Source organism: Orcinus orca, chromosome 6 (genome assembly GCF_937001465.1).
Source record: "Orcinus orca chromosome 6, mOrcOrc1.1, whole genome shotgun sequence".
NCBI classification, from domain to species: domain Eukaryota; kingdom Metazoa; phylum Chordata; class Mammalia; order Artiodactyla; family Delphinidae; genus Orcinus; species Orcinus orca.
In genome coordinates, this window is record NC_064564.1 from 71,834,130 (window position 1) to 71,847,126 (window position 12,997).

Genomic DNA, 12,997 nt, shown 5'->3' on the forward strand with positions numbered 1-12,997 from the left:
TTAGGTGGTAGGTTAAGTTGTTTATTTGAGGTTTTTCTTATTTTTTGAGGAAGGCCTGTATTGCTGTCAATTTCCCTCTAAGAACTGCTTTTGCTGCATCTCATAGATTTTGTATGGTTGTGTTTTCATTGCCATTTGTCTCCAGGTATTTTTAATTTCCTTTTTGATTTCCTCGTTGACCCATTGATTTTTTAGTAGCATGTTGTTTAGTCTCCGTGTAATTATTTTTTTCTCATTTCTTTTCCTGTGGTTGATTTCTTGTTTCATGCCATTGTGGTTGGAGAAGATCCTTGAAATAATTTCTGTACTCTTAAATTTGTTGAGGTTAGTTTTGTGCCCTAGTATGTGGTCAGTCCTAGAGAATATTCCACGTACACTTGAAAAGAATGTGTTTTCTGGGTTTTTTTTGGATGTAATGTTCTGAAAATACCAATTAAGTCTAACTGTTCTATTGTATCATTCAGGATCTCTGCTACCTTATTGATTTTCTGTCTAGAAGATTTGTTTGTTGACGTGAGTGGGGTGTTAAAGTCTCCTATTATTGTATTCCCATCAATTTCTGCCTTTATGTCTGCTAGTATGTTTTATGTATTTGTATTCTCCTATATTAGGTGCATATATGTTGATGAGTGTAAAGTCCTCTTCTTGTATTGACCTTTTTATCATTATATAGTATCCTTCTTTATCTTTCTTTGTGGCCTCTGTTTTAAAATCTATTTTGTCTAATACACGTATTGTGACTCCCGCATTCTTGTCATTTCCGTTTGCATGAAATATCTTTTTCCATCCCCTTGCTTTCAGTCTGTGTGTGTCCTTTGTCCTAAGGTGGATCTCTCGTAGGCAGCATATTGTAGGCTCTTGTTTTTTCATCCAGTCGGCCACTCTGTCTTTTGTTGGAGCATTTAGTCCATTGACATTTAAGGTAATTATTGATACCTATACATTTATTGCCATTTTAAACCTTGTTTTCCAGTTAATTGTATGTTTCTTCTTTGTTCCTTTCCTTTTTTGTTTTTCTTTTTGTGACTTGATTACTTTCTTTTATTTTATGCTTGTGTCCTCTTCTTTTTGGTTTTTGTGAATCTATTGTATGTTTTTGATTTATTGTTGCCCTGTTTTTCAAGTATGTTAACCCCTTCTTATATCTGCTTGCTTTAGACTGATAGTCATACAGCCTTAAACACAGTCTAAAAAAAAAAAAGAATCTACATTTTCTTAACTCTTCTTCCCCAACTTTTATGATTTTGATATCCTTTTTTTACATCTTCATGTTTATTCTTTTGCTGTTCCTTGTCTTTATCGTCGCTTTTACAAATAGGTTTTTTATTTTTTTTCTTTTTGATCTGTATACTGGCTTATTTAAGTAGTTTACTTTCCAATTGTGATTTCCTCATTCCTATATCTTCTTGCTTTTTTCTGTTTAGAGAAGACCTTTCAATATTTCTTTTAGGATAGGTTTAGTATTGCTGTATTCTTTTAGTTTTTGCTTGTCTGAGAAATTCTTTATCTCTCCTCCTATTCTAAACGATAATCTTGCTAGGTAGAGTATTCTAGGTTGCACAATTTTCCCTTTTAAGACTTTGAATATACTTTGCCACTCCCTTCTGGCCTGCAGTGTTTCTGTGGAGAAATCAGCTGATAGTCTTATGGGGGTTCCCTTGAATTTAACTCTTTGTTTTTCTCTTGCTGCCTTTAGAATCTTCTCTTTATTTTTAACTTCTGCCATTTTTATTTTTTTTTATTAGAGTATAATTGCTTTACAATAGTGTGTTAGTTTCTGCTTTATAACAAAGTGAATCAGTTATACATATACATATGTTCCCATATCTCTTCCCTCTTGTGTCTCCCTCCCTCCCACCCTCTCTATCTCACCCCTCCAGGTGGTCACAAAGCGTCGAGCTGATCTCCCTGTGCTATGCAGCTGCTTCCCACTAGCTATCTACCTTACATTTGGTAGTGTATATATGTCCATGCCCCTCTCTCGCTTTGTCACAGCTTACCCTTCCCCCTCCCCATATCCTCAAGTCCATTCTCTAGTAGGTCTGTGTCTTTATTCCTGTCTTACCCCTAGGTTCTTCCTGACATTTTTTTTTCTTGAATTCCATATATATGAGTTAGCATACAGTATTTGTCTTTCTCTTTCTGACTTACTTCACTCTGTATGACAGACTCTAGGTCTATCCACCTCATTACAAATAGGTCAATTTCGTTTCCTTTTATGGCTGAGTAATATTCCATTGTATATATGTGCCACCTCATCTTTTTTTTTAACATCTTTATTGCAGTGTAATTGCTTTAAAATGGTGTGCTACTTTCTGCTTTATAACAAAGTGAATCAGTTATACATATACATATGTTCCCATATCTCTTCCCTCTTGTGTCTCCCTCCCTCCCGCCCTCCCTATCCCACTGCTCCAGGCGGTCACAAAGCACCGAGCTGATCTCCCTGTGCTATGCAGCTGCTTCCCACTAGCAATCTACCTTACGTTTGGTAGTGTATATATGTCCATGCCTCTCTCTCGCTTTGTCACAGCTCACCCTTCCTCCTCCCCATATTCTCAAGTCCGTTCTCTAGTAGGTCTGTGTCTTTATTCCTGTCTTACCCCTAGGTTCTTCATGACATTTTTTTTCCTTAAATTCCATATATATATGTGTTAGCATACGGTATTTGTCTTTCTCTTTCTGACTTACTTCACTCTGTATGACAGACTCCAGGTCCATCCACCTCATTACAAATAGCTCAATTTCATTTCTTTTTACAGCTGAGTAATATTCCATTGTATATATGTGCCACATCTTCTTTATCCATTCATCCGAAGATGGACACTTAGGTTGTTTCCATCTCTGGGCTATTGTAAATAGAGCTGCAATGAACATTTTGGTACATGACTCTTTTTGAATTATGGTTTTCTCAGGGTATATGCCCAGTAGTGGGATTGCTGGGTCATATGGTAGTTCTATTTGTAGTTTTTTAAGGAACCTCCATACTGTTCTCCATAGTGGCTGAACCAATTCACATTCCCACCAGCAGTGCAAGAGTGTTCCCTTTTCTCCACACCCTCTCCAGCATTTATTGTTTCTAGATTTTTTGAATATGGCCATTCTGACTGGTGTGAGATGATATCTCATTGTAGTTTTGATTTGCATTTCTCTAATGATTAATGATGTTGAGCATTCTTTTATGTGTTTGTTGGCAGTCTGTATATCTTCTTTGGAGAAATGTTTATTTAGGTCTTCTGCCCATTTTTGGATTGGGTTGTTTTTTTGTTATTGAGCTGCATGAGTTGCTTATAAATTTTGGAGATTAATCCTTTGTCAATTGCTTCATTTGCAAATATTTTCTCCCATTCTGAGGGTTGTCTTTTGGTCTTGTGTATGGTTTCCTTTGCTGTGCAAAACCTTTGAAGTTTCATTAGGTCCCATTTGTTTATTTTTGTTTTTATTTCCATTTCTCTAGGAGGTGGGTCAAAAAGGATCTTGCTGTGATTTATGTCATAGAGTGTTCTTCCTGTGTTTTCCTCTAAGAGTTTGATAGTGTCTGGCCTTACATTTAGGTCTTTAATCCATTTTGAGCTTACTTTTGTGTATGGTGTTAGGGAGTGATCTAATCTCATACTTTTACATGTACCTGTCCAGTTTTCCCAGCACCACTTATTGAAGAGGCTGTCCTTTCTCCACTGTACATTCCTGCCTCCTTTATCAAAGATAAGGTAACCACATGTGCATGGGTTTATCTCTGGGCTTTCTATCCTGTTCTGTTTTTGTGCCAGTACCATACTGTCTTGATTACTGTAGCTTTGTAGTATAGTCTGAAGTCAGGGAGTCTGATTCCTCCAGCTCTGTTTTTCGTTCTCAACATTGCTTTGGCTATTAGGGGTCTTTTGTGTTTCCATATAAATTGTGAAATTTTTAGCTCTTGTGCTGTGAAAAATGCCAGTGGTAGTTTGATGGGGATTGCATTGAATCTGTAGATTGCTTTGGATAGTAGAGTCATTTTCACAATGTTGATTCTTCCAATCCAAGAACATGGTATATCTCTCCATCTATTTGTATCATCTTTAATTTCTTTCATCAGTGTCTTATAATTTTCTGCATACAGGTCTTTTGTCTCAGGTAGGTTTATTCCTAGATGTTTTATTCTTTTTGTTGCAGTGGTAAATGGGAGTGTTTTCTTGATTTCACTTTCAGATTTTTCATCATTAGTGTATAGGAATGCCAGAGATTTCTGTGCATTAATTTTGTATCCTGCTACTTTACCAAATTCATTGATTAGCTCTAGTAGTTTTCTGATAGCATCTTTAGGATTCTCTATGTATAGGATCATGTCATCTGCAAACAGTGACAGCTTTACTTCTTCTTTTCTGGTTTGGATTCCTTTTATTTCTTTTTCTTCTCTGATTGCTGTGGCTAAAACTTCCAAAACTATGTTGAATAAGAGTGGTGAGAGTGGGCAACCTTGTCCTGTTCCTGATCTTAGTGGAAATGGTCTCAGTTTTTCACCATTGAGGACGATGTTGGCTGTGGGTTTGTCATATATGGCCTTTATTATGTTGAGGAAATTTCCCTCTATGCCTGCATTCTGCAGCGTTTTTATCATAAATGGGTGTTGAATTTTGTCGAAAGCTTTCTCTCCATCTATTGAGATGATCATATGGTTTTTCTCCTTCAATTTGTTAACATGGTTTATCACATTGATTTTTTGCATATATTGAAGAATCCTTGCATTCCTGGAATAAATCCCACTTGATCATGGTGTATGATCCTTTTAATGTGCTATTGGATTCTGTTTGCTAGTATTTTGTTGAGGATTTTTGCATCTGTGTTCATCAGTGATATTGGCCTGTAATTTTCTTTCTTTGTGACATCCCTTTCTGGTTTTGGTATCAAGTTGAAGGTAGCCTCGTAGAATGAGTTTGGGAGTGTTCCTCCCTCTGCTATATTTTGGAAGAGTTTGAGAAGGATAGGTGTTAGCTCTTCTCTAAATGTTTGATAGAATTCGCCTGTGAAGCCATCTAGTCCAGGGCTTTTGTTTGTTGGCAGATTTTTAATCACAGTTTCAATTTCAGTGCTTGTGATTGGTCTGTTCATATTTTCTATTCCTGGTTCGGTCTCAGAAGGTTGTGCATTTCTAAGAATTTGTCCATTTCTTCCAGGTTGTCCATTTTATTGGCATAGAGTTGCTTGTAGTAATCTCTCATGATCCTTTGTATTTCTGCAGTGTCAGTTGTTACTTCTCCTTTTTCATTTCTAATTGTATTGATTTGAGTCTTCTCCCTTTTTTTCTTGATGAGTCTGGCTAATGGTTTATCAATTTCATTTATCTTCTCAAAGAACCAGTTTTAGTTTTATTGATCTTTGCTATCGTTTCCTTCATTTTTTTTCATTTCTTTCTGATCTGATTTTTATGATTTCTTTCCTTCTGCTAACTTTGGGTTTTTTTTTGTTCTTCTTTGTCTGATTGCTTTAGGTGCAAGGTTAGGTTGTTTATTCGAGATGCTTCCTGTTTCTTAAGGTAGGATTGTATTGCTATAAACTTCCCTCTTAGAACTGCTTTTGCTGCATCCCATAGGTTTTGGGTCGTTGTGTCTCCATTGTCATTTGTTTCTAGGTATTTTTTGATTTCCTCTTTGATTTCTTCAGTGATCACTGCGTTATTAAGTAGTGTATTGTTTTTTTTTTTTACAGATCTTTTCCTGTAATTGATATCTAGTCTCATAGCATTGTGGTCGGAAAAGATACTTGATACAATTTCAATTTTCTTAAAGTTACCAAGGCTTGATTTGTGACTTGTGGTTTTTTTTTTTTTACAGATCTTTTCCTGTAATTGATATCTAGTCTCATAGCATTGTGGTCGGAAAAGATACTTGATACAATTTCAATTTTCTTAAAGTTACCAAGGCTTGATTTGTGACTCAAGATATGATCTATCCTGGAGAATGTTCCATGAGCACTTGAGAAAAATGTGTATTCTGTTGTTTTTGGATGGAATGTCCTATAAATATCAATTAAGTCCATCTTGTTTAATGTATCATTTAAAGCTTGGGTTTCCTTATTTATTTTCATTTTGGATGATCTGTCCATTGGTGAAAGTGGGTTGTTAAAGTCCCCTACTATGAACGTGTTACTGTCAATTTCCCCTTTTATGGCTGTTAGTATTTGTCTTATATATTGAGGTGCTCCTATTTGGTTCATAAATATTTACAATTATTATATCTTCTTCTTGGATCGATCCCTTGATCATTATGTAGTGTCCTTTTTGTCTCTTCTAATAGTCTTTATTTTAACATCTGTTTTGTCTGATACGAGAATTGCTACTCCACCTTTCGTTTGGTTTCCATTTGCATGGAATATCTTTTTCCATCCCCTTACTTTCAGTCTGTATGTGTCTCTAGGTCTGAAGTGGGTCTCTTGTAGACAGCATATATAAGGGTCTTGTTTTTGTATCCATTCAGTCAATCTGTGTCTTTTGGTGGGAGCATTTAGTCCATTTACATTTAAGGTAATTATCGATATGTATGTTCCTATTCCCATTTTCTTAATTGTTTTGTGTTTGTTATTGTAGGTCTTATCCTTCTCTTGTGTTTCTTGCCTAGAGAAGTTCCTTTAGCATTTGTTGTAAAGCTGGTTTGGTGGTGCTGAACTCTCTCAGCTTTTGCTTGTCTGTAAAGGTTTTAATTTCTTCATCAAATCCGAATGAGATCCTTGCTGGGCAGAGTAATCTTGGTTGCAGGTTTTTCTCCTTCATCACTTTAAATATGTCCTGCCACTCCCTTCTGGCTTGCAGAGTTTCTGCTGAAAGATCAGCTGTTAACCTTATGGGGATTCCCTTGTGTGTTATTTGTTGTTTTTCCCTTGCTGCTTTTAATATGTTTTCTTTGTATTTAATTTTTGACAGTTTGACTAATATGTGTCTTGGCGTATTTCTCCTTGGATTTATCCTGTATGGGACTCTCTGTGCTTCCTGGACTTGATTAACTAATTCCTTTCCCATATTAGGGAAGTTTTCAACTATAATCTCTTCAAATATTTTCTCAGTCCCTTTCTTTTTCTCTCCTTCTTTTGGAACCCCTATAATTTGAATGTTGGTGCGTTTAATGTTGTCCAGAGGTCTCTGAGACTGTCCTCAGTTCTTTTCATTCTTTTTTCTTTATTCTGCTCTGCAGTAGTTATTTCCACTATTTTATTTTCCAGGTCACTTATTCGTTCTTCTGCCTGAGTTATTCTGCTGTTGATCCCATGTAGAGTATTTTTAATTTCATTTATTGTGTTGTTCATCATTACTTGTTTCATCTTTAGTTCTTCTAGGTCCTTGTTAAACGTTTCTTGCCTTTTCTCCATTGTATTTCCAAGATTTTGTATCATCTTTACTATCATTATTCTGAATTCTTTTTCAGGTAGACTGCCCATTTCCTCTTCATTTGTTAGGTCTGGTGGGTTTTTATCTTACTCCTTCATCTGCTGTGTGTTTTTCTGTCTTCTCATTTTGCCTATCTTACTGTGTTTGGTGTCTCCTTTTTGCAGGCTGCAGGTTCGTAGTTCCCGTTGTTTTTGGTGTCTGTCCCTAGTGGCTAAGGTTGGTTCAGTGGGTTGTGTAGGCTTCCTGGTGGAGGTGACTAGTGCCTGTGTTGTGGTGGATGAGGCTGGATCTTGTCTTTCTGGTGGGCAGGTCACGTCTGGTGGTGTGTTTTGGGGTGTCTGTGGCCTTATTATGATTTTAGGCAGCCTCTCTGCTAATGGGTGGGGTTGTGTTCCTGTTTTGCTAGTTGTTTGGCATAGGGTGTCCAGCACTTTATCTTGCTGGTCGTTGAGTGAAGCTGGGTGCTGGTGTTGAGATGGATATCTCTGGGAGATTTTCACCGTTTGATATTATGTGGAGCTGGAAGGTCTCTTGTGGACCAGTGTCCTGAAGTCGGCTCTCCCACCTCAGAGGCACAGCACTGACTCTTGGCTGCAGCACCAAGAGCCTTTCATCCACACGGCTCAGAATAAAAGGGAGAAAAAGTAGAAAGAAAGAATTAGTAAAAGAGAGAGAGAGAGAAAGAAAAAGTAAGATAAAATAAAGTTATTAAAATAATTATTAAGAAAAAAAATTTTTTTAAGAAAAAAATAGACCGATAGAACCCTAGCACAAATGGTGAAAGCAAAGCTATACAGACAAAATCTTACACAGAAACATACACATACACACTCACAAAAAGAGGAAAAGGGGAAAAAATCATAAATCTTGCTCTCAAATTCCACCTCCTCAATTTGGGATGATTTTTGTCTAAAGGGGGGGGAGGGAGGGAGGGAAGGAAGGTAGGAAGGAAGGAAGGAGGATAAAGTAAAATAAAATAAAGTTATTAAAATAAAAAATAATTATTAAGAAAAAAAATTTTTTTTAAACAAAAAAAACAACAACAAAAAACGGATGGATAGAACCCTAGGACAAATGGTGGAAGCAAAACTATACCAACAAAATCTCACACAGAAGCATACACATACACACTCACAAAAAGACGAAAAGGGGGAAACGTCATAAATCTTGCTCTCAAAGTCCACCTCCTCAATTTGAGATGATTCGTTGTCTATTCAGGTATTCCACAGATGCAAGGTGCATCAAGTTGATTGTGGAGCTTTAATCTGCTGCTTCTGAGGCTGCTGGAGAGATTTCCCTTTCTCTTCTTTGTTCGCACAGCTCCCAGGGCTCAGCTTTGGATTTGGCCCCGCCTCTGTGTGTAGGTTGCTGGAGGGCGTCTGTTCTTTGCTTAGACAGGACGGGGTTAAAGGAGCCGCTGATTCAGGGGCTGTGGCTCACTCAGGCCAGGGGGAGGGAGGGGCACGGAGTGCGGGACAGGCCTGCGACGGCAGAGGCCAGCCGGACGTTGCACCAGCCTGAGACGCGCTGTGCGTTCTCCCGGGGAAGTTGTCCCTGGATCCCAGGACCCTGGCAGTGGCAGGCTGCATAGGCTCCTGGAAGGGAGGTGTGGAGAGTGACCTATGCTCACACACAGGCTTCTTGGTGGCCGCAGCAGCGACCTTAGTGCCTCATGCCTGTCTCTGGGGTCCGTGCTTTTAACCGCGGCTCACACCCGTCTCTGGAACTCCTTTAAGCGGTGCTGTTCTGCCATTTTTATTATAATATTTCTTGATGTAGGTCTGTTTGGGTTCATCTTTTTTGGGACCTTCTTTTTCCTGTATCTGGATATCTGTTTCCTTCTTTAGGTTTGGTAAGTTTTCAGCCATAGTTTCTTCAAATACATTTTCAATCCCCTTTTCTCTTTCTTCTCCTTCTGGAATCCTTGTTATCCATAGATTGGCATGCTTTGTATTATCCCATAGGTCTCTTATATTGCTTTCTTTTTTTTTTTTTTCATTTGGCTTTCTGTCTGCTGTTTTGATCGGGTAATTTCCATTATTCTGTCTTCCAGATCGCTTACTCTTTCTTCTGCATTATTCATTCTGCTCTTCATTGCCTTTAGCTCAGCTTTTGTCTCGGCAAATGAATTTTCTAATTTTTCTTGTCTCTTCCTTATAGTTTCTACTTCCTTTTTACAGTAATTTGCATTTCTGTTGATAGCCTTTCTTAATTCCTTCAGTATTTTTGTTACCTTCTTTTTGAACTTGGTGTCTGTTAGACTGAAGAGGTCTGTTTCATTGTTCCTTCAGGGGAATTCTCTTGGTCTTTTCACTGGGAATGGTTCCCTTATATCCCTCTTACTCTGTGTAAATACACAATTATATACTGTAGTCTTGGAGGGCTATTAATAGGCAGAAGTGTCCCTGTGTAGCTTGTGTGGGTTTAATATGTTTTTGGTGTGAGGGTTGCTTTTGGTTTGGATGCTTGCCGTTTCTTTCCTCAGCGTGTGCTGGCTGTTATCCCTTGATAGGGGCTATGCAGGTGCACTGCCTGCGCATGTTTCCAGGAGGTGGGGGAAACAACCAGCATCCACTCATGGGACCCTTGGTAGCGGCAGCAGTCCACGCCCATCTCTGGAGTCCTAGATGGCAGTGGTGGCTCGCACCCATCCCTGGAGCTCTTGTAGGTGGTGCCCTGCCGCCTGAAAACGCAGAGAAAGGAGCTTCTATGGTGGTCCCACCCCTCTCCTCACACACACCCAAACAATGGCACCTTGTCTCTCTGGTGGTCCCAGGTCTTCTTCCATGCTGCTGATTGCCAGTGAAGAAGATGGATGAGTAGATAGGAGATGTGAAGCAGTAGTACTTTTAAATCAAGAAATAAGTAAATACCCTTCTTTCAGATTTTCTATTTTTTAATGTTCCTTATAGTCATGTGGTACAGTCTCCTCTGAATTTAGAGTGGTAGAGTGTAAGATGAGGAAACCATGGGCCACCTGTATGGGCAGGCTGGTTTTGATGTCTGGAAATGCATATGTAAGAGTTAGTTTTCATTCATACATTTTCCAAGTAGAGAGAGTTTCGAGGTTTAACTGTTGTATGCTTTTATATACCAACCCATTTAAAATTGTAGTCAACACGTGATTGGAGTGTAGCATAATGATTAAAGGATAAATAACTCCTCTGGCAGTGTTTGGGAATTAGTATTGGCATTTGTTTTAATTTTATTTTAACAGTTTAAATAATTTCAAATGTTGAAAGAGTAATAACCTACAGGTGGTCAGTTACGTATTATCACTAATGTCAGGCTTTTCTTCTTTGGAGGGGCCAAAATGTCAAAAGGAGTAAAAATTATAATAATAATCCTATGTGGCAACCTTTGATGCAAGAGAATTTTAGAAATTTTATTTCTAAAATTATGTATTTTGAGTATAAATATTTTTAATTTATTTTTTAACTAGGTTCAGGACTTCTGGAAATCTTGTAATCACTCGTGAGATTGATGTGGCAAAAAATCAGTCCTTTTGGTTCATCAACAAAAAATCTACAACTCAGAAAGTAGTAGAAGAGCAGGTTGCAGCCTTAAATATTCAAGTGGGCAATCTTTGCCAGTTTCTACCTCAGGTATGAGAGAATTAAATGTAAATGTGGGGAAATTTTGTGTATGTTTCCTCTTTATGTCATATAAGAATGTAAATATTTTTTAAGAGTATTGTAATGGTTACTATTTAAAATGAGCATAGTGGTCTTAATACTTACAGTTCTTTGTAAAAGGTAGCATCTCATCTCTTACAGTATAATCTTACTAATTTGTAGTAATTTGTAAATATTCAATTAATGAGCCTGTTAAAGTATTGTAAAGGAAATAAAGGTATTATTTTTAAGTACAGAGAGTAGCTTGAACAGCTGTGTGCTCCCATTCATAGACTCATAAAATTTTGTTAATAAACAACTTCTTAATCAATGTGTTTATATAAAATATTTTATATACTAAGACTTTTAAATCTATAGGTGTGCCTTCTAAAAACCTTTCATATTTTAAGTTTGTTTAGTAAAAATAAAACATCCTGATATTGCATGTTATATGTTAAAATCAGATCTTTTAAATTTGCCTTTGAATGCAGTCTAGTGACCGAATTATAGTTCATTTTTTTCTTCAGAAACTGATGATTTGATTACTATGTCCAAGTGAAAGAAAAGTTAAAATTTTAAAGTATTTATCAGTTGTTATAAGACTATCTGCAGAAGTAGATGTTTTAAATTGCTCTGTGTGTTTTTTTTTTAACTTCTAGTATTTCATTCCAAATTATGTGTAGTAGATAATCATTTCAGTCCAGGGGAGTATTTTTTCTTTTCTTTCCAAACTATTTGTTAAATGTGTATAAAACTTAAAACCTGGAAATGTTGACATTGAAATTTTTTTTAGGTTCTCAAAAAGATGACAGTTTATACCCAAAGTTTATTATTTTAAAGAATGATATATGAAGGACAGGGTTTATATTAAGATTCACATCTCAAAATAAAGGGGATTTTTTCTTTTAAATGAGCTTCTTCTTGACAAATATCATTGAATGAAAAATGTTTTGAAGATATTTATAAATGATAATATTAACTGATATTTAAGTTTTTTGCTCTAGGATAAAGTTGGAGAATTTGCTAAACTCAGTAAAATTGAACTCCTTGAAGCTACTGAGAAGTCAATTGGTCCTCCAGAAATGCACAAATACCACTGTGAACTCAAAAACTTCAGGGAGAAAGAAAAACAACTAGAGGTATTTATAAATAGACAACTCATTTTATGTCTCTCATTGATTTCTGTGTCTCAAAATGTGGGAAAGTAAATAGTAGTTTTGATTCATTGAGTGCATTCATATATTTGTGATTTTTTTTCACCTAGGATTTTGTTGCTAACATTAATTAAGTTAGGTGACAAAAAGTGGGAATGGATTTTATATAAAGTTTGAAAATTTTGACTATCATTTCATCAAATATATGTTATTAATTGAATTTCTAAAGCAGCAGTCCCCAACCTTTTCGGCACCAGGGACTGGTTTCATGGAAGGCAGTTTTTCTACGGACGGGGGGAGGGGTGGGAGATGGTTCAGGCAGTAACGCGAGCGATGGGGAGCAGCAGATGAAGCTTCACTCGCCTGCCTCCTGCTGTGCGGCCTGGTTCTTAACAGGACACGGACCAGTACCGGTCTACAGACTGGGGGTTGGGGACCCCTGTTCTAAAGAACCGATAATAGTATTATAAAGTATTTTTTTTCTCTCAGGAAGTTTCAGTGTTATTCTTTTATTCATTCAGTATTTACTAAACACCTACTATATGCCAGGCACTCTGTAAGGCTTTGGGAAATACAGCAGATATGTAGCTTTTAATATAGTCTCTGTTGAGCCAGTTCTAATATTGTTTTCAGTTGTGTGAGGATGGACTTTGTAAAAGAACTGTACATTTAGTTGCACTGTTTGATTTTTATTTTCACCTTTAATAAATAAATTAAAATGTTCTTTTTAGCATATCATTCGAAAAGGTGCTTTATTTAATGAATCATTTTCCATATCTCAGCAGCTAAAATAAATTCAGTAAATTTTTGTAATGAGAAATCTTGTAAACAAATGCTTTCTCTTAAACTGTAACTGTCTGTACTTGATAATG

At 36.8% G+C, this 12,997-nt stretch overlaps 1 protein-coding gene across 5 annotated transcripts in view; it reads left to right on the forward strand.

Annotated features, from left to right (window-relative positions):
* Positions 1-12,997, forward strand: part of SMC5 (structural maintenance of chromosomes 5) — a 112,640-nt gene that overhangs the window by 28,634 nt on the left and 71,009 nt on the right. For all 5 annotated transcript variants that reach the window (XM_004276409.3, XM_033440195.2, XM_049710926.1 and 2 more), the window contains 2 exons: positions 10,800-10,962; positions 11,976-12,110. In XM_004276409.3, the coding sequence (XP_004276457.1) occupies positions 10,800-10,962; positions 11,976-12,110 (298 nt within the window). The remainder of the gene's footprint in view (positions 1-10,799; positions 10,963-11,975; positions 12,111-12,997) is intronic.